The sequence below is a fragment of the Oncorhynchus clarkii genome, chromosome 23, assembly GCF_045791955.1.
Source record: "Oncorhynchus clarkii lewisi isolate Uvic-CL-2024 chromosome 23, UVic_Ocla_1.0, whole genome shotgun sequence".
In the NCBI taxonomy this organism is placed as follows: Eukaryota; Metazoa; Chordata; class Actinopteri; order Salmoniformes; family Salmonidae; genus Oncorhynchus; species Oncorhynchus clarkii.
Window position 1 is genome coordinate 52,061,047 of NC_092169.1, and position 21,617 is coordinate 52,082,663.

At 38.1% G+C, this 21,617-nt stretch overlaps 1 protein-coding gene across 1 annotated transcript in view; it reads left to right on the forward strand.

Annotated features, from left to right (window-relative positions):
• The window catches only part of LOC139381311 (eyes shut homolog), a 254,785-nt gene that overhangs the window by 122,262 nt on the left and 110,906 nt on the right, over positions 1 to 21,617 (forward strand). Inside the window, exon 20 of the mRNA XM_071124763.1 lies at positions 1,326 to 1,502. Coding sequence (XP_070980864.1) covers positions 1,326 to 1,502 — 177 coding nt within the window. The remainder of the gene's footprint in view (positions 1 to 1,325; positions 1,503 to 21,617) is intronic.

Genomic DNA, 21,617 nt, shown 5'->3' on the forward strand with positions numbered 1-21,617 from the left:
TGTCCAGAACCTCCAACGACGGGCCACTGTCCGGAACCTCCAACGACGGGCAACTGTCCGGAACCTCCAACGACGGGCCACTGTCCGGAACCTCCAACGACGGGCCACTGTCCGGAACCTCCAACGACGGTCCACAGTACGGAACCTCCAACGACGGTCCACAGTCCGGAACCTCCAACGACGGGCCACTGTCCGGAACCTCCAACGACGGGCCACTCTCCGGAACCTCCAACGACGGGCCACTGTCCGGAACCTCCAACGACGGGCCACTGTCCGGAACCTCCAACGACGGGCCACTGTCCGGAACCTCCAACGACGGGCCACTGTCCGGAACCTCCAACGACGGGCCACTGTCCGGAACCTCCAACGACGGGCCACTGTCCGGAACCTCCAACGACGGGCCACTGTCCGGAACCTCCAACGACGGTCTACAGTCCGGAACCTCCAACGACGGGCCACTGTCCGGAACCTCCAACGACGGGCCACTGTCCGGAACCTCCAACGACGGGCCACTGTCCGGAACCTCCAACGACGGGCCACTGTCCGGAACCTCCAACGACGGGCCACTGTCCGGAATCTCCAACGACGGTCAACAGTCCGGAGCCTGTTTCTGTTTATTGTCTGCACCTGACAGGACTATTTCGTTTTTCCCTCTTTGTTATTTTGTTTGAGTGTTTTGAGTATTAAATGTATCATGAGCACTTACCACGCTCAGTTTTGGTCCACTCCTTCATACGAGGATTGTTACACCTGCTGTATGTGATGTCATGGGGATATTTAATATAGAATATTGACCTGTTAGTTTTAGTCCTGCTGTATGTGATGTCACGGGGATGTTTAATATAGAATATTGACCCATTAGTTTTAGGCCTGCTGTATGTGATGTCACGGGGATGTTTAATATAGAATATTGACCCATTAGTTTTAGTCCTGCTGTATGTGATGTCATGGGGATGTTTAATATAGAATATTGACCTATTAGTTTTAGTCCTGCTGTATGTGATGTCATGGGGATGTTTTAATATAGAATATTGACCTATTAGTTTTAGTCCTGCTGTATGTGATGTCATGGGGATGTTTAATATAGAATATTGACCTATTAGTTTTAGTCCTACTGTATGTGATGTCATGGGGATGTTTAATATAGAATATTGACCTATTAGTTTTAGTCCTGCTGTATGTGATGTCATGGGGATGTTTAATATAGAATATTGACCTATTAGTTTTAGTCCTGCTGTATGTGATGTCACAGGGATGTTTAATATAATGTTGTTTGATTTCATTCAAGTCAAGAATCATTTTATAATGAATGTTTTTCTTTTCAGATACCACAATATTCATCCCCTCTTTCAACGGCACATCGTACCTGGAGCTGCCTCCCCTTGGCTCTCTGCTGCAGTCTCCTGGTGCCAGCGCGGATCCCTCTCACCCTGCCAAAGACACCACTGTTACCCTGTATCTGACTGTCAAAACCAGAGCTACACAGGGCACCATCCTCTACAGTAAGTACAAGCACGGCATTCCACTTTTGTTTCCTTTGTTTAATCAGGAGATTACGTTGAGATCTGAGAATCCCTTTTACAGAGGAGAACTGAAAACAACATGATATGAGCAAAACCCAGAAACACAATGCACCAATGCAGTACAAAGTACAATAGTGACAAGAGCTTCGGATCAATGTTTTCTGGAGCTACTAGAGGAGATGTTTTCTGGAGCTACTAGAGGAGATGTTTTCTGGAGCTACTAGCGGAGATGTTTTCTGGAGCTACTAGCGGAGATGTTTTCTGGAGCTACTAGAGGAGATGTTTTCTGGAGCTACTAGAGGAGATGTTTTCTGGAGCTACTAGAGGAGATGTTTTCTGGAGCTACTAGCGGAGATGTTTTCTGGAGCTACTAGAGGAGATGTTTTCTGGAGCTACTAGAGGAGATGTTTTCTGGAGCTACTAGCGGAGATGTTTTCTGGAGCTACTAGAGGAGATGTTTTCTGGAGCTACTAGAGGAGATGTTTTCTAGAGCTACTAGAGGAGATGTTTTCTGGAGCTACTAGAGGAGATGTTTTCTGGAGCTACTAGCGGAAATTAAGGTGCAACAAAGTATCAAGGTGATGAAGCCTTTAGTCTCTCAGTGTATATGATTTTGAATGGTTCATTTGTCTTATCGTTTTCTCTAAATGAAGCTGCAAATCTGTTATGAACATTCATAATGTTAAATAAGCTATGTTCATGAGTTCCATTATCAGATAACATTGTTGTGAGAATACGGTTAAACTAAATTAATTATTAAACAATGAGGCAATGAGAAGAATTAGAATGACACAAGGAATATAAATAAAATATTAATCGTTTGCAGCAAAGTACTTCTTGGTAGCACTTTACTTGACACCCAGCATCATAACATGTTATGACACGGTCCTAACCATGTCATAATATGTCGTAACAGCTGACATAACCTGTCATAATATGGTCATAACACTGTCATGACCCATATACTTACATCTGTTGTGACATATTGCGTTATTTTATGGCTGGTTAATGACACCTATATAAGAGTGTCAAAACCCACATTTATTCAAACGTATTTTTCCCTGCCAAGAAGTTCTCTTTCATTCTAAAGTTTCTTAAGTCCTTTGTTGATGCTGTAAATAATTTTTTACAGAAATGTTTTTTCCAACATATTTTAAATAACATGAAGAAAATACACTTTGACACTGTCAAGAAGCATTATGACCATCATAATCATATAATCCAGATAGGCCTGTCACGTACATGCCCTTATGTCAGTCATCAGTCTAAAAGAGAGTGGCTTGTCCTGCTCCTGATATCTGCTCCTACATTCATCCCAGTCACCAGAAACAGAGAACTGGGATAGGTGCATGGCCGACATCAATCTGTACGTAATTACAGTACAATTGAAATTTAATATGGGCAATTAAATATATAATATAAACATACTGTTGACACGTAGGCTATGGTGTAGTGGAATGTTTTGCTTTGTGGGTTTTAACACTCTTATGTAGGTGTCATAACCAGCCATAAAATAACTCAATACATGTCATAACAGGTCTAAAAATATGTATCATGACAGCGTTATTACCAGTTATGTCAGCTGTTATGACATGTTATGTCAGCTGCTATGACATGTCATGTCAGCTGCTATGACATGTTATGTCAGCTGTTATGACATGTTATGTCAGCTGCTATGACATGTTATGTCAGCTGCTATGACATGTTATGTCAGCTGTTATGACATGTTATGTCAGCTGCTATGACATGTTATGTCAGCTGTTATGACATGTTATGTCAGCTGCTATGACATGTTATGTCAGCTGCTATGACATGTTATGTCAGCTGCTATGACATGTTATGTCAGCTGCTATGACATGTTATGTCAGCTGTTATGACATGTTATGTCAGCTGTTATGACATGTTATGACGCTGGCTGTCAAGTCAAGTCTTAGCTCTTTCTGAGTATCAAACTAAGGTCATGCTGTTTACAGTAAACAGTTAACACCCATTATTACTCTGAGATGTAGCTTTCAATGTATTTATTTTTCTGGAAAACACTTTGTTTGGAATGTACATCCTATATTTAATCAGGTCAAATGAAGCGTTACCAATTCATCAAAGAAAAAACGTGTTTTAACGTGATTGTTGTATGTGGACAAAGTATTTTTAGGTGGACCGTAGATGCAGCATAGTGGGTTTGATTCCCGTGACCACCCCTTTGTAAAGATGTATTCATGCACAATGCACTATATACCATGTTCACAAAAATGTATTCATGCACGATGCACTATATACCATGTTCACAAAAATGTATTCATGCACGATGCACTATATACCATGTTCACAAAGATGTATTCATGCACGATGCACTATATACCATGTTCACAAAAATGTATTCATGCACGATGCACTATATACCATGTTCACAAAAATGTATTCATGCACGATGCACTATATACCATGTTCACAAAAATGTATTCATGCACGATGCACTATATACCATGTTCACAAAGATGTATTCATGCACAATGCACTATATACCATGTTCACAAAGATGTATTCATGCACGATGCACTATATACCATGTTCACAAAGATGTATTCATGCACGATGCACTATATACCATGTTCACAAAGATGTATTCATGCACGATGCACTATATACCATGTTCACAAAGATGTATGCACTCACTTTACTGTGAGTCGCTATGGAAACTTCAGAAGACAAGGAGAAGCTGCCGACTCCAAGAGCTCTGACGCAATCATGTATTATTCACCAACGTTTCAACAGCAAGCTGTCTTCAGGATTTCATTGGACTTGTGCAGGTGTTTGTAATCATGACCGACTGTGGCATGATATCATTGGTCAATTTAGAACTATCCATAATACATATAAATGAATGGATATCAGACGATCATAGATACAATTTCATCATAATTAAACACAATATTATTTACAAAAACTCAATAATCACAGGAATGGTTTCAGATCAAAGTCAATGTGTGATTGTTTTTTGCAGGTTCTTTTGATTCAACAGAATTGGTTATAACTGTGTTTCAAGGGAAGCGTGTGACAGCTATCAGCCCTCAACAAACTATTGCGATCAGTTGGTTTCCTGTAAAGATCTGTGCATAGGTCATAGTCCTCGCAAATATCAAAAGATCAAGGAAGCTGATTTGACGTGCGTCAGATTGCATCGTGAATCTCAGGTGCTCAGAACAAGAGTTAAGAAAAGCATGGAACTCCTGGTCGCTTTGGATAAAAATGCTAAATGGCGTTTGTTATATTATTATAATGATTGTATTCAGGAATTGTATTGGTTGGAAAGATGTAAAGTAGAGTTACCCCTCAGTGAAGTTGTAGCAACTTTTTAATATATACTGAGTTGTAGTCCTGAGCATATCAAACATTAGGAACACCTTCCTAATATTGAGTTGCAACCCCCCCCCCCCGCCCCCCCCACACACACACACTTTTTCCAACCAGAACAGCCTCAATTCGTCAGGGCATGGACCCTACAAGGTGTCGAAATCATTCCACAGGGATGCTGGCCCATGTTGACTCCAATGCTTCCCACAGTTGTGTCAAGTTGAATGGATGTCCTTTGGTTGGTGAACCATTCTTGATACATACAAGAAACTATTGAGCATGAAAACATAGCTGCGTTGCATGTCTTGACACAAACCGTTGTGGTTGGCACCTACTACCAGACCCCTTTCAAAGGCACTTCAATCTTTTGTCTTGCCCATTCACCGTCTGAATGGCACACATATACAATCCGTTTCTCAATTGTCTCATGGCTTAAAAATCATTCTTTGTATTTGAATTTATTATGGATCCCCATGCAGCAGATACTCTTCCTGGGGTTTATTATGGATCCCCATGCAGCAGATACTCTTCCTGGGGTTTATTATGGATCCCCATGCAGCAGATACTCTTCCTGGGGTCCACCAAAATTATAGCAGGTTATACCATTTTAAAAACATTACAATACATTCACAGATTTCACAACACACTGTGTGTCCTCAGGCCCCTACTCCACCACTACCACATATCTACAGTACTAAATCCATGTGTGTGTGTGTGTGTGTGTGTGTGTGTGTATAGTGCGTTATTGTGTATGCGTATGTCTGTGCCAATGTTTGTGTTGCTTCACAGTCCACGCTGTTCCGTATGGTGGTTTTTATCTGGTTTTTATCTGTTTTTTAAATCTAATTTTACTGCTTGCATCAGTTACTTGTAGTCATGGCTCTATGTAGTACTGAGCGCCTCCCATAGTCTGTTCTGGACTTGGGTATTGTGAAGAGACCTCTTGTGGAATATCTTGTGGGGTATGTATGGGTGTCCGAGCTGTATAGTTCAAACAGACAGCTGTGTGCATTCAACATGTCAATAACTCTCATGAATACAAATAGTGATGAAGTGAATCTCTCTGCTGCCCTGTTCTGCGACAATTGAAAAGTCATTTTTTTGTGGCACCTGACCACACGACTGAACAGTAGTCAAGGTGTGACAAACCTAGGGCCTGCAGGACCTGCCTTGTTGATAGTGTTGTTAAGAAGGTAGAATCTAGGGCCTGTAGGACCTGCCTTGTTGATAGTGTTGTTAAGAAGGTAGAATCTAGGGCCTGCAGGGCCTGCCTTGTTGATAGTGTTGTTAAGAAGGTAGAAACTAGGGCTTGTAGGGCCTGCCTTGTTGATAGTGTTGTTAAGAAGGTAGAAACTAGGGCCTGTAGGACCTGCCTTGTTGATAGTGTTGTTGAAAAGGTAGAAACTAGGGCCTGCAGGACCTGCCTTGTTGATAGTGTTGTTAAGAAGGTAGAAACTAGGGCCTGCAGGACCTGCCTTGTTGATAGTGTTGTTGAGAAGGTAGAATCTAGGGCCTGTAGGACCTGCCTTGTTGATAGTGTTGTTGAGAAGGTAGAATCTAGGGCCTGTAGGACCTGCCTTGTTGATAGTGTTGTTGAGAAGGTAGAAACTAGGGCCTGCAGGACCTGCCTTGTTGATAGTGTTGTTAAGAAGGTAGAAACTAGGGCCTGCAGGACCTGCCTTGTTGATAGTGTTGTTGAGAAGGTAGAAACTAGGGCCTGCAGGTCCTGCCTTGTTGATAGTGTTGTTGAGAAGGTAGAATCTAGGGCCTGCAGGACCTGCCTTGTTGATAGTGTTGTTGAGAAGGTAGAAACTAGGGCCTGCAGGACCTGCCTTGTTGATAGTGTTGTTGAGAAGGTAGAATCTAGGGCCTGTAGGACCTGCCTTGTTGATAGTGTTGTTGAGAAGGTAGAAACTAGGGCCTGCAGGACCTGCCTTGTTGATAGTGTTGTTGAGAAGGTAGAAACTAGGGCCTGCAGGTCCTGCCTTGTTGATAGTGTTGTTGAGAAGGTAGAATCTAGGGCCTGCAGGACCTGCCTTGTTGATAGTGTTGTTGAGAAGGTAGAAACTAGGGCCTGCAGGACCTGTCTTGTTGATAGTGTTGTTGAGAAGGTAGAAACTAGGGCCTGCAGGACCTGCCTTGTTGATAGTGTTGTTGAGAATGCAGAGCAACGCTTTATTATGGACAGACTTCTCCCCATCCTAGATACTGTTGTATCAAAATGTTTTGACAAAGACAGTTTACAATCCAGGGTTACTCCAAGCAGTATTTTAGTTTAACCTGTATCCTCCCCTTCATCTACACTGATTGAAGTGGATTTAACAAGTGATCATACAGTTGAAGTCAAATACATTTAAACTCAGTTTTTCACAACTCCTGACATTTAATCCTAGTAAAAGCCTCCCCCTTTTTCCTCCAAATACAAGTATGGTCATTATGGCCAAACAGTTCTATTTTTGTTTCATCAGACCAGAGAACATTTCTCCAAAAAGTATGATCTTGTCATCTTTGTCATGACCTTAGTTATCTTTGTTTTCTTTATTATTTTGGTTAGGTCAGGGTGTGACGAGGGTGGTATGTGTGTTTTTGACTTGTCTAGGGTTTTTTCGTATATCTATGGGGTTTTGGTTTGTCTATGTTGGCCTGAATTGGTTCCCAATCAGAGACAGATGTTTATCGTTGTCTCTGATTGGGGATCCTATTTAGGTTGCCATTTTGGTTTTGTGGGTTGTTGTCTATGTGTAGTTGCATGTCAGCACTAGTTGTTTATAGCGGCAGGTTTTGTTTAAGTGTCCTTCGTTAAATAAAAGGGAGAATGTAATTCCAACCACGCTGCTTCTTGGTCTCCTCGTTATGACGAACGTGACAGATCTTTGTCCCCATGTGCAGTTGCAAACCGTAGTCTGGCTTTTTTATGGTTTTGGAGCAATTGCTACTTCCTTGCTGAGCGGCCTTTCAGGTTATGTCGATATAGGACTCGTTTTACTGTGGATATAGATACTTTTGTACCTGTTTCCTCCAGCATCTTCACGGGGTCCTTTGCTGTTGTTCTGGGATTGATTTGCACTTTTCGCACCAAAGTACATTCATCTCTAGGAGACAGAAAGCATCTCCTTCCTGAGAGGTATGACGGCTGCGTGGTGCCATGGTGTTTATACTTGCATACTATTGTTTGTACAGATGAACGTGGTACCTTCAGGTGTTTGCAAATTGCTCCCAAGGATGAACCAGACTTGTGGAGGTTTACAAATATTTTTCTGAGGTCTTGGCTGACTTTCCCATGATGTCAAGCAAAGAGGCACTGAGTTTGAAGGTAGGCCTTGAAAAACATCCACAGGTACACCTCCAATTGACACAAATTGTGTCAATTAGCCTATCAGAAGCTTCTAAAGCCATGACATCATTTTCTAGAATTTTCCAAGCTGTTTAAAGGCACAGTCAACTTAGTGTATATAAACTTCTGACCCACTGGAATTGTGATACAGTGAAATAATCTGTCTGTAAACAATTGTTGGAAAATTACTTGTGTCAAACACGAAGTAGATGTCCTAACCGACTTGCCAAAACTATAGTTTGTTAACAAGAATTTTGTGGAGTGGTTGAACAATGAGTTTTAATGACTCTAACCTAAGTGTATGTAAACTTCTGATTTCATCTGGTTAGTCTGTCATGGAAAGAGCAGATGTTCTTAATGTTTTGTATACTTGCTGTACATTTTATCAGATGCTTTTATACAAAGTGTCTCACAGTACAGTGAGTGCATACATTTGAGTGTAGCCTTTATGACCGCCAGCACCCTGGCGTTTCAAGCTTCACGCTCTTACCAGCTGAGCCACACTGGAGTTAATGGAACAGCTATTCTCAGCTGCAGATGAATCCCTTTGAAGCTGCACAACGCATCCATTCCAGTCATGACTTCTCAGAGAGATTGGATGAGTCCCAAATATAACACCCTATTCCCTATATAGTCCACCACTCTTGACCGGGCCCCATAGTGCACTACGTAGGGAATAGGGTGCCATTTGTGACACACTAATAGCCACCTGTTGCTGTGAGTCAGCTTTCAGTTGGTCACAAATCTATTCCGTCTTTTCCATGGAAACCAATGAGGTTGTGTTTAAAAATGTCCTCTTGTTAAGGTTAACACGTTAGAGATATGCCATTCACTAACCACGTTCGTCCCTGATATAAAGTCATACTTGGTATATACTGTTGGTCGCCATGGTTTCCCAGGACCTTTTAATGATACGTTCATTTGTATTTATTTTTAACTCTTTTATCCTTATGAGTTGTTAATTCTTAAGAAACAAGATATTGTACCTTTCAAAACTTTTAGGAATATTTCAGTCATTTGTTAAAGTACAAAGAAGTGTCTTAACTCGGCAGCAATGAGAATACATCATATTCCTCCTAGGAACAGTTAACCCACTGTTCCTAGGCTGTCATTGAAAATAAGAATTTGTTCTTAACTGACTTGCCTAGTTAAATAAAGGTCTAATTAAATTGCTGCTGCTGTTATTGGATGGGTAGATTGTTTTAATTATCCCCATCCCATATATCTTCATGCATTGACTGTGTCCCAAATGGCACCCTATTCCCGATTTTTCAAAAGACTGATTTCTCACTTTATATCTTAACCAATGCTGTTCTGACAGTGTTTTAGGTGAGTCTTAAATTACTATAGTCAGTGATAATATATATCCATTAAATATATATATCCACAATACATCATGTGATCAGTCACTTTACCAACTGGGGGGTTTGTAATATACCGTCATCACTGCATGGTTCACAATGTAAGCTGGGAGTTTATCAACAAACACTCATTTGAAAAGTTCCAACAGTGGAGTTGTGAGAGAAACACTGCAGGATATTCGAGGCCTGACTTTCACCAATGGTTCCAACAGTAGAGTTGGAGTTGGGAGAGAAACACTGCAGGATATCAAGGCCTGACCTTCATTAATGGTTCCAACAGTAGGGTTGGAGTTGGGAGAGAAACACTGCAGGATATCAAGGCCTGACTTTCATTAATGGTTCCAACAGTAGAGTTGGAGTTGGGAGAGAAACACTGCAGGATATCGAGGCCTGACTTTCATTAATGGTTCCAACAGTAGAGTTGGAGTTGGGAGAGAAACACTGCAGGATATCGAGGCCTGACTTTCACTAATGGTTCCAACAGTAGAGTTGGAGTTGGGAGAGAAACACTGCAGGATATCGAGGCCTGACTTTCATTAATGGTTCCTTTGTCCCTATAGGAGCTGTGCGATATGGTCTCAGAATCTCCTGCCTCTACAATTCACACACAAAATAAACCTAAACCATTCTGTGCTCAGTAGTGATGTGTTTTCCAACCTCATTTTGTGTTGTTAGATTGGCTTTTTCCTTCCCAATTGTACACATTGTGTAGAATAGCACTAAGGAGACAGGGTTTATAAATCATCCACATCCTTTAGGTATTGAGAATAACAATCTCCCTTTAGTAGATTTATAAACCTGAAATACATTACATTTCTTGTATTTTTACTGCAGGTTCATTCTCTTTTCTAAGTTATATTTTAGGAAAAATACTTAAGAGAAAACAACCAGACTAAAGAATGCAATTTGTTGTTAAATTTGTTCCATGAATGAGGAACTTTAATTACTAATACCATTGATCATTTCTAACTCACTGAGCAAGACAAAATCACCCTTTTGAGGATAAATTCTATAAATATTGGTGGATAAATTATATATATTGGAGGATAAATTATATATGTTGGAGGATAAATGATATAAATATTTTGGAGGATAAATGATATATATGTTGGAGGATAAATGATATAAATATTTTGGGATAAATTATATATGTATTGGACAATAAATGATATAAATATTTTGGGATAAATTATATATATGTATTGGAGGATAAATGATATAAATATTTTGGGATAAATTATATATATATTGGACAATAAATTATATAAATATTTTGGGATAAATGATATATGTATTGGAGGATAAATGATATAAATATTTTGGGATAAATTATATATATATGTATTGGAGGATAAATGATATAAATATTTTGGGATAAATTATATATGTATTGGACAATAAATTATATAAATATTTTGGGATAAATTATATATGTATTGGAGGATAAATGATATAAATATTTTGGGATAAATTATATATATGTATTGGAGGATAAATGATATAAATATTTTGGAGGATAAATTATATATGTATTGGAGGATAAATTATATATATGTATTGGAGGATAAATTATATATATGTTGGAGGATAAATGATATAAATATTTTGGGATAAATCATATATGTTGGAGGATAAATGATATAAATATTTTGGAGGATAAATTATATATATGTTGGAGGATAAATGATATAAATATTTTGGGATAAATGATATATATATTGGAGGATAAATGATATAAATATTTTGGGATAAATGATATATATGTTGGAGGATAAATGATATATATGTTGGAGGATAAATGATATAAATATTTTGGGATAAATTATATATATATATTGGAGGATAAATTATATAAATATTGGACAATAAATGATATAAATATTTTGGGATAAATGATATATATATTGGAGGATAAATTATATAAATATTGGACAATAAATGATATAAATATTTTGGGATAAATTATATATATATTGGAGGATAAATGATATAAATATTGGACAATAAATGATATAAATATTTTGGGATAAATGATATATATATTGGAGGATAAATTATATAAATATTGGACAATAAATGATATAAATATTTTGGGATAAATTATATATATATTGGAGGATAAATTATATAAATATTGGACAATAAATGATATAAATATTTTGGGATAAATGATATATATATTGGAGGATAAATTATATAAATATTTTGGGATAAATTATATATATATTGGAGGATAAATGATATAAATATGTTGGAGGATAAATTATATAAATATTTTGGGATAAATTATATAAATATTGGAGGATAAATGATATATATATTGGAGGATAAATGATATAAATATTTTGGGATAAATTATATATATATATTGGAGGATAACTGATATAAATATGTTGGAGGATAAATGATATAAATATTTTGGGATAAATTATATAAATATTGGAGGATAAATGATATAAATATTTTGGGATAAATTATATATATATTGGAGGATAAATGATATAAATATTTTGGGATAAATGATATAAATATTGGAGGATAAATGATATAAATATGTTGGAGGATAAATGATATATATATTGGAGGATAAATGATATAAATATTTTGGGATAAATTATATATGTATTGGAGGATAAATGATATAAATATTTTGGGATAAATTATATATATGTATTGGAGGATAAATGATATAAATATTTTGGGATAAATTATATATGTATTGGACAATAAATTATATAAATATTTTGGGATAAATTATATATGTATTGGAGGATAAATGATATAAATATTTTGGGATAAATTATATATATGTATTGGAGGATAAATGATATAAATATTTTGGAGGATAAATTATATATGTATTGGAGGATAAATTATATATATGTATTGGAGGATAAATTATATATATGTTGGAGGATAAATGATATAAATATTTTGGGATAAATTATATATGTTGGAGGATAAATGATATAAATATTTTGGAGGATAAATTATATATATGTTGGAGGATAAATGATATAAATATTTTGGGATAAATGATATATATATTGGAGGATAAATGATATATATGTTGGAGGATAAATTATATATATGTTGGAGGATAAATGATATAAATATTTTGGGATAAATTATATATATATATTGGAGGATAAATTATATAAATATTGGACAATAAATGATATAAATATTTTGGGATAAATGATATATATATTGGAGGATAAATTATATAAATATTGGACAATAAATGATATAAATATTTTGGGATAAATTATATATATATTGGAGGATAAATGATATAAATATTGGACAATAAATGATATAAATATTTTGGGATAAATGATATATATATTGGAGGATAAATTATATGAATATTGGACAATAAATGATATAAATATTTTGGGATAAATTATATATATATTGGAGGATAAATTATATAAATATTGGACAATAAATGATATAAATATTTTGGGATAAATGATATATATATTGGAGGATAAATTATATAAATATTTTGGGATAAATTATATATATATTGGAGGATAAATGATATAAATATGTTGGAGGATAAATTATATAAATATTTTGGGATAAATTATATAAATATTGGAGGATAAATTATATATATATTGGAGGATAAATGATATAAATATTTTGGGATAAATTATATATATATATTGGAGGATAACTGATATAAATATGTTGGAGGATAAATGATATAAATATTTTGGGATAAATTATATAAATATTGGAGGATAAATGATATAAATATTTTGGGATAAATTATATATATATTGGAGGATAAATGATATAAATATTTTGGGATAAATGATATAAATATTGGAGGATAAATGATATAAATATGTTGGAGGATAAATGATATATATATTGGAGGATAAATGATATAAATATTTTGGGATAAATTATATATGTTGGAGGATAAATGATATAAATATTTTGGGATAAATTATATATATGTTGGAGGATAAATGATATATATGTTGGAGGATAAATTATATAAATATTTTGGGATAAATTATATATATATTGGAGGATAAATTATATAAATATTTTGGGATAAATTATATATATATTGGAGGATAAATGATATAAATATGTTGGAGGATAAATGATATAAATATTTTGGGATAAATGATATAAATATTGGAGGATAAATGATATAAATATTTTGGGATAAATGATATAAATATTGGAGGATAAATGATATAAATATGTTGGAGGATAAATGATATATATATTGGAGGATAAATGATATAAATATTTTGGGATAAATGATATAAATATTGGAGGATAAATGATATAAATATGTTGGAGGATAAATGATATATATATTGGAGGATAAATGATATAAATATTTTGGGATAAATTATATATATATATTGGAGGATAAATGATATAAATATGTTGGAGGATAAATGATATAAATATTTTGGGATAAATTATATAAATATTGGAGGATAAATGATATAAATATTTTGGGATAAATGATATAAATATTGGAGGATAAATGATATAAATATGTTGGAGGATAAATGATATATATATTGGAGGATAAATGATATAAATATTTTGGGATAAATTATATATATATTGGAGGATAAATGATATATATGTTGGAGGATAAATGATATAAATATTTTGGGATAAATGATATAAATATTGGACAATAAATGCTATAAATATGTTCACCTTCATACACATATTGGAGGATAAATGATATATATATTGGAGGATAAATGATATATATATTGGAGGATAAATGATATATATATTGGACAATAAATGCTATAAATATGTTCACCTTCATACACATATTGGAGGGATGCCACAAGGACAGGAAGTTATCAGAGGTGAAAAGTTGATGGGATTGCTCTTGATGTCAAGTTAGCAAAGCCTTTTTACTTCTAACCTTGTCACACACACACCCACACACACACACACACCCTTCCCTGTCACATTATCTGCTTATGTATGGTTCACCTGCCACCGGCTATCTGACAGCGTTTATCTTGTGTTGCTTCCCATCAAACGCCTCATAAATTCCCTCTATAGATTAGAACAGGATGACAACATGCTCACTCTGACAACATCAGGTTTTCCCTGTCATCGTCTCCTTTCTCTTCTCTTTACACACACACACACACACACAGAGAGAGAGAGAGACACAGATACACACAACCCACCACACTTTTAATAATGAGGAATGTACATTAAACAGGTTGTGTTCACTGTTAAGTCTATACCAAGAAGAAAGAACAAGTCAATGAACACATTTAATTACATGTTATTTGTCACATGCTTTGTAAACAACAGGTGTAGACCAACAGTAAAATACATACAGGCCCTTCCCCACAATACAGAGATAAAGACAATAGAGAAATAATAGAAAAGTAAAACACGTAATAATAGAAACAGAATGAGTCATGATAACGTGTCTATACTGTCTACAAGGGGTACTAGTACTGAGTCATGATAACGTGTCTATACTGTCTGCAAGGGGTACCAGTACTGAGTCATGATAACGTGTCTATACTGTCTACAAGGGGTACCAGTACTGAGTCATGATAACGTGTCTATACTGTCTACAAGGGGTACCAGTACTGAGTCATGATAACGTGTCTATACTGTCTGCAAGGGGTACCAGTACTGAGTAATGATAACGTGTCTATACTGTCTGCAAGGGGTACCAGTACTGAGTAATGATAACGTGTCTATACTGTATACAAGGGGTACCAGTACTGAGTCATGATAACATGTCTATACTGTCTACAAGGGGTACCAGTACTGAGTCATGATAACGTGTCTATACTGTCTACAAGGGGTACCAGTACTGAGTCATGATAACGTGTCTATACTGTCTGCAAGGGGTACTAGTACTGAGTCATGATAACATGTCTATACTGTCTGCAAGGGGTACCAGTACTGAGTCATGATAACGTGTCTATACTGTCTGCAAGGGGTACTAGTACTGAGTCATGATAACATGTCTATACTGTCTGCAAGGGGTACCAGTACTGAGTCATGATAACGTGTCTATACTGTCTGCAAGGGGTACCAGTACTGAGTCATGATAACGTGTCTATACTGTCTGCAAGGGGTACCAGTACTGAGTCATGATAACATGTCTATACTGTCTGCACGGGGTACCAGTACTGAGTCATGATAACATGTCTATACTGTCTACAAGGAGTACTAGTACTGAGTAATGATAACGTGTCTATACTGTCTGCAAGGGGTACCAGTACTGAGTCATGATAACATGTCTATACTGTCTGCAAGGGGTACCAGTACTGAGTCACGATAACATGTCTATACTGTCTGCAAGGGGTACCAGTACTGAGTCATGATAACATGTCTATACTGTCTACAAGGGGTACCAGTACTGAGTCATGATAACGTGTCTATACTGTCTACAAGGGGTACCAGTACTGAGTCATGATAACATGTCTATACTGTCTGCAAGGGGTGCCAGTACTGAGTCATGATAACATGTCTATACTGTCTGCAAGGGGTTCAAGTACTGAGTCATGATAACTTTGTTATATATAAGGGGTACCAGTACTAAGTAATGATAACTTGTCTATACTGTCTGCAAGGGGTTCAAGTACTGAGTAATGATAACTTGGTTATATACAAGGAGTATCAGTACTGAGTAATGATAACTTGGTTATATACAAGGGGTACCAGTACTGAGTAATGATAACTTGGTTATATACAAGGGGTACCAGTACTGAGTGGATGTGCAGGGGTACAAGGTCATTGAGGTAGATATGTACATATAACTAGGAATAAAATGACAGATAGCAGCAGCGTATCTGATGAGGCAAAAAAAGTTTGTGCTGGGCCTCCCGGGTGGTGCAGTGGTTTAAGGCACTGCATCACAGTGCTAGCTGTGCCACCAGAGACTCTGGGCTCGATCGCAGCCGGCCGTGACCGGGAGGTCCATTGGGCAACGCACAATTGGCCTAGCATCGTCCGGGTTAGGGAGGGTTTGGCCGGTAGGGATATCCTTGTCTCATCGTCGCACTAGCGACTCCTGTGGCGGGCCGGGCGCAGTGCACGCTGACCAGGTCGCTAGGGGCACAGTGTTTCCTCCGACACATTGTTGCGGCTGGCTTCCGGGTTGGATGCGCGCTGTGTTAAGAAGCAGTGTGGCTTGGTTGGGTTGTGTATCGGAGGACGCATGACTCAAGACCTTCTTCTCTCCTGAGCCCGTACGGGAGTTGTAGCGATGAGACAAGATAGTAACTACTAAAAACAATTGCATACTACGAAATTGGGGTGAAAAAAGGGGTACAATTTAAAAAATAAATAAAAAAATAAGTTTGTGCAACAAGGCTCACTGCATATAATCCAGGTAACTATTTACCTAACTATTTTAGCAGTCTTATGGTTTGGAGGTAGAAGCTGTTCATGGTCCTGTTGGTTCTAGACTTGGCGCTCCGGTACCGCTGGCTGTGAGGTAGCAGAAAGAACTAGGGTGGCTGGAGTCTTTAACCATTTTTAGGGCCTTCCTCTGACACCGTCTGGTACAGAGGTCCTGGATGGCAGGGAGCTCGGCCTCAGTGATGTACGCACTACGCCCTGTATTGCCTTGCCAATCAGTTGCCTTACCAAGCGGTGATGCAGCCAGTCAATATGCTCTTAATGGGGCAGCTGTAGAACTTTTTGTAGATCCTAGGGCCTGGATCCTAGGAAGTCCAGGATCCAGTTGCAGAGGGAGGTGTTCAGTCCCAGGGTCCTGAGTTTAGTGATGAGCTTGGAGGGCACTATGGTGTTGAACGCTGAGCTGTAGTCTATGAACAGCATTCTCACATAGGTGTTCCTGTTATCCAGGTGGGAAAGGGCAGTGAGGACTGCGATAGAGATTGAACAAAGATAAGGAAGTGCCGATGGACACCGCTGTTTAGAGGAATTAAACACAGATTTGTGTCCTAATATATTTATCACAATGTCAATACACAGGGTTCATGTCTGTGCGTACCAGAATGCAGTGCAGGGTGCAAACCGGGGGTTAAAAAGACTGAATGTTCATGAAGCACAGGGAAGTACACAGCATCCCCTTTCATCTGTCTGGGTTTCTGCAGCCCACAGAGAGAGAGGAGGCAGCCCTTCTCACATACATTAGAGGACAGGAACTGAAAGAGAAAACTCCTGAGATCAAACCGTTAATCAGAGGAGAAGAACCAGGAAGACGTAGCAGCATGCTACATCAAGATGCAGAGAATATTTCTTAGCCCAAACCCGCTTCTTTCCTTTCACTCATCCCCCTCTCCTCTCCTCTCCTCCACGCGCCTCCCTCCCTCCCTGAAGCGCCGAGTGAGACTCCCTTTGGGCTTAACTTGTCATCCAGCAGGAGAAAGAGAGAGGGGAGGGGGATAGAGAGAAGGGGGGGACAGAAGGAGGTAAATGGAGGGAGAGAGAGGGGTGGGGGGGGAGTTAGAGAAGGGAGGGAGAGAGAGACAGCGAACAGGTGACAGGCAAGTGTTGACTAAAGGACAAACGCTCTGTTCCGCCTAGCGCAGAGTAACAGGGCCATGGGGACAGTAGAACAGTCATTTGTCATGTCCTCGCCAATAGAAGAAAAGAAAAACTACAGAAGGGAAAATGTAAGACTTGAATAGTGAACATAAACATCCATCCTATAGAAAGGCTGAAGGGGTCAACATAAACATCTATACTATAGAAAGGCTGAAGGCCCAACATAAACATCTATACTATAGAAAGGCTGAAAGGGTCAACATACACATCTATACTATAGAAAGGCTGAAGGGGTCAACATAAACATCCATCCTATAGAAAGGCTGAAGGGGTCAACATAAACATCTATACTACAGAAAGGCTGAAGGGGTCAACATAAACATCTATACTATAGAAAGGCTGAAGGGGTCAACATACACATCTATACTATAGAAAGGCTGAAGGCCCAACATAAACATCCATCCTATAGAAAGGCTGAAGGGGTCAACATAAACATCTATCCTATAGAAAGGCTGAAAGGGTCAACATACACATCTATACTATAGAAAGGCTGAAGGGGTCAACATACACATCTATACTATAGAAAGGCTGAAGGCCCAACATAAACATCCATCCTATAGAAAGGCTGAAGGGGTCAACATAAACATCTATCCTATAGAAAGGCTGAAAGGGTCAACATACACATCTATACTATAGAAAGGCTGAAGGGGTCAACATAAACATCTATACTATAGAAAGGCTGAAGGCCCAACATAAACATCCATCCTATAGAAAGGCTGAAGGGGTCAACATAAACATCTATACTATAGAAAGGCTGAAGGGGTCAACATAAACATCTATACTATAGAAAGGCTGAAGGGGTCAACATAAACATCTATACTATAGAAAGGCTGAAGGGGTCAACATAAACATCTATACTATAGAAAGGCTGAAGGGGTCAACATAAACATCTATACTATAGAAAGGCTGAAGGGGTCAACATAAACATCTATACTATAGAAAGGCTGAAGGGGTCAACATAAACATCTATACTATAGAAAGGCTGAAGGCCCAACATAAACATCTATCCTATAGAAAGGCTGAAAGGGTCAACATACACATCTATACTATAGAAAGGCTGAAGGCCCAACATAAACATCCATCCTATAGAAAGGCTGAAAGGGTCAACATACACATCTATACTATAGAAAGGCTGAAGGCCCAACATAAACATCTATCCTATAGAAAGGCTGAAAGGGTCAACATACACATCTATACTATAGAAAGGCTGAAGGCCCAACATAAACATCTATCCTATAGAAAGGCTGAAAGGGTCAACATACACATCTATACTATAGAAAGGCTGAAGGCCCAACATAAACATCTATACTATAGAAAGACTGAAGGCCCAACATAAACATCTATACTATAGAAAGGCTGAAGGCCCAACATAAACATCTATCATAGGAGCGTCAAGCAGCGTAATTCTCCCCACATATATCACAGCACAATAGAAGACAGTTGTCTCTGGAATTAGAAAGGAAGGGAGTTTTAAATAGCTGAGCCAGTTTTAGTCTGTGTGATGGTGCGTTCTCCCCCTCTCTCTCTCTCTTTTGTTGTTTAATAGAAAGGGAACCCACAGCAGAACAAATGAACACAATGCTCCTCTAAAGTACTGGCATTCATTTGGTTTCAGTACTGAGATTGGCTCTATCATTGAACTGGCCAGGATACAGTTTCATTCTGGCACTAGGCTAAATGAGACAGCTGTTACTTATGCTGTTATAGAAGATGTGAAGCGTATTCTTAGTGGGGCCACATAATTCAATTGGTGTAAATGTTTTACACACAATAATATACTCTAGGCCGGGGGTTGATTTCCTGGACACAGATTAAGACGAGGCCTGAACTAAAAAGCTCTAACTAGAATCTCTACTGAAATATATAATATATTTTTAATCCAGGGCTGAATATAACCCTCCTGCTCCAACCACTCCAGCCTGTGAGTGTTTGTGCTTATTTCGGGTTGGTTGGAATCAAAGCAGAAGACACATTTCTGTGGACTGAAAGGAAAATGAATAAATTAAGTGTTAAGTGTCTCCCTATTGTAACGTTTGATAGAATGATTCAGATAATTTAACTTCCCTTGAAGTTCCCTTGAAGTTCCCTTGCACTTCCCATGAAGTTCCAATGCAATCCTCCCAAGTTTGGCAGCACTTTACGTGAACTGAACATTGGTCATGACAGATTCATAACATCGACATAACTTACTTTTTTTCTCAGATTAAATGAAGATATACTCATTCATGTAAATAAACTGCCACCCAATTGGCATCCCTTACAAGAAAAGCACAACCACTTGCACCACTCAAGTCAAAACAGCTTCCAGTTGAAACAGCTTCCAGTTGAAACAGCTTCCAGTCAAAACAGCTTCCAGTCAAAACAGCTTCCAGTCGAAACAGCTTCCAGTCAAAACAGCTTCCAGTTGAAACAGCTTCCAGTCAAAACAGCTTCCAGTTGAAACATCCTCCAGTTGAAACAGCTTCCAGTCAAAACAGCTTCCAGTCAAAACAGCTTCCAGTTGAAACAGCTTCCAGTCAAAACAGCTTCCAGTTGAAACAGCTTCCAGTCAAAACAGCTTCCAGTCGAAACAGCTTCCAGTCAAAACAGCTTCCAGTCGAAACAGCTTCCAGTCAAAACAGCTTCCAGTCAAAACAGCTTCCAGTTGAAACAGCTTCCAGTCAAAACAGCTTCCAGTTGAAACAGCTTCCAGACAAAACAGCTTCCAGTCAAATCAGCTTCCAGTCAAAACAGCTTCCAGTTGAAACAGCTTCCAGTCGAAACAGCTTCCAGTCAAAACAGCTTCCAGTTGAAACAGCTTCCAGTCGAAACATCCTCCAGTCGAAACATCCTCCAGTTGAAACAGCTTCCAGTTGAAACAGCTTCCAGTTGAAACAGCTTCCAGTTGAAACAGCCTCCAGTTGAAACAGCTTCCAGTTGAAACAGCCTCCAGTTGAAACAGCTTCCAGTTGAAACAGCCTCCAGTTGAAACAGTTTCCAGTTGAAACAGCCTCCAGTTGAAACAGCTTCCAGTTGAAACAGCCTCCAGTTGAAACTGCTTCCAGTTGAAACAGCTTCCAGTTGAAACAGCCTCCAGTTGAAACTGCTTCCAGTTGAAACAGCTTCCAGTTGAAACATCCTCCTGTTGAAACGTCCTCCAGTTGAAACATCCTCCAGTCAAAACAGCTTCCAGTCAAAACAGCTTCCAGTCGAAACAGCTTCCAGTTGAAACAGCTTCCAGTTGAAACATCCTCCAGTTGAAACATCCTCCAGTTGAAACGTCCTCCAGTTGAAACATCCTCCAGTCAAAACAGCTTCCAGTCAAAACAGCTTCCAGTCGAAACAGCTTCCAGTTGAAACAGCTTCCAGTCAAAACAGCTTCCAGTTGAAACATCCTCCAGTTGAAACAGCTTCCAGTCAAAACAGCTTCCAGTCAAAACAGCTTCCAGTTGAAACAGCTTCCAGTCAAAACAGCTTCCAGTCGAAACAGCTTCCAGTTGAAACAGCTTC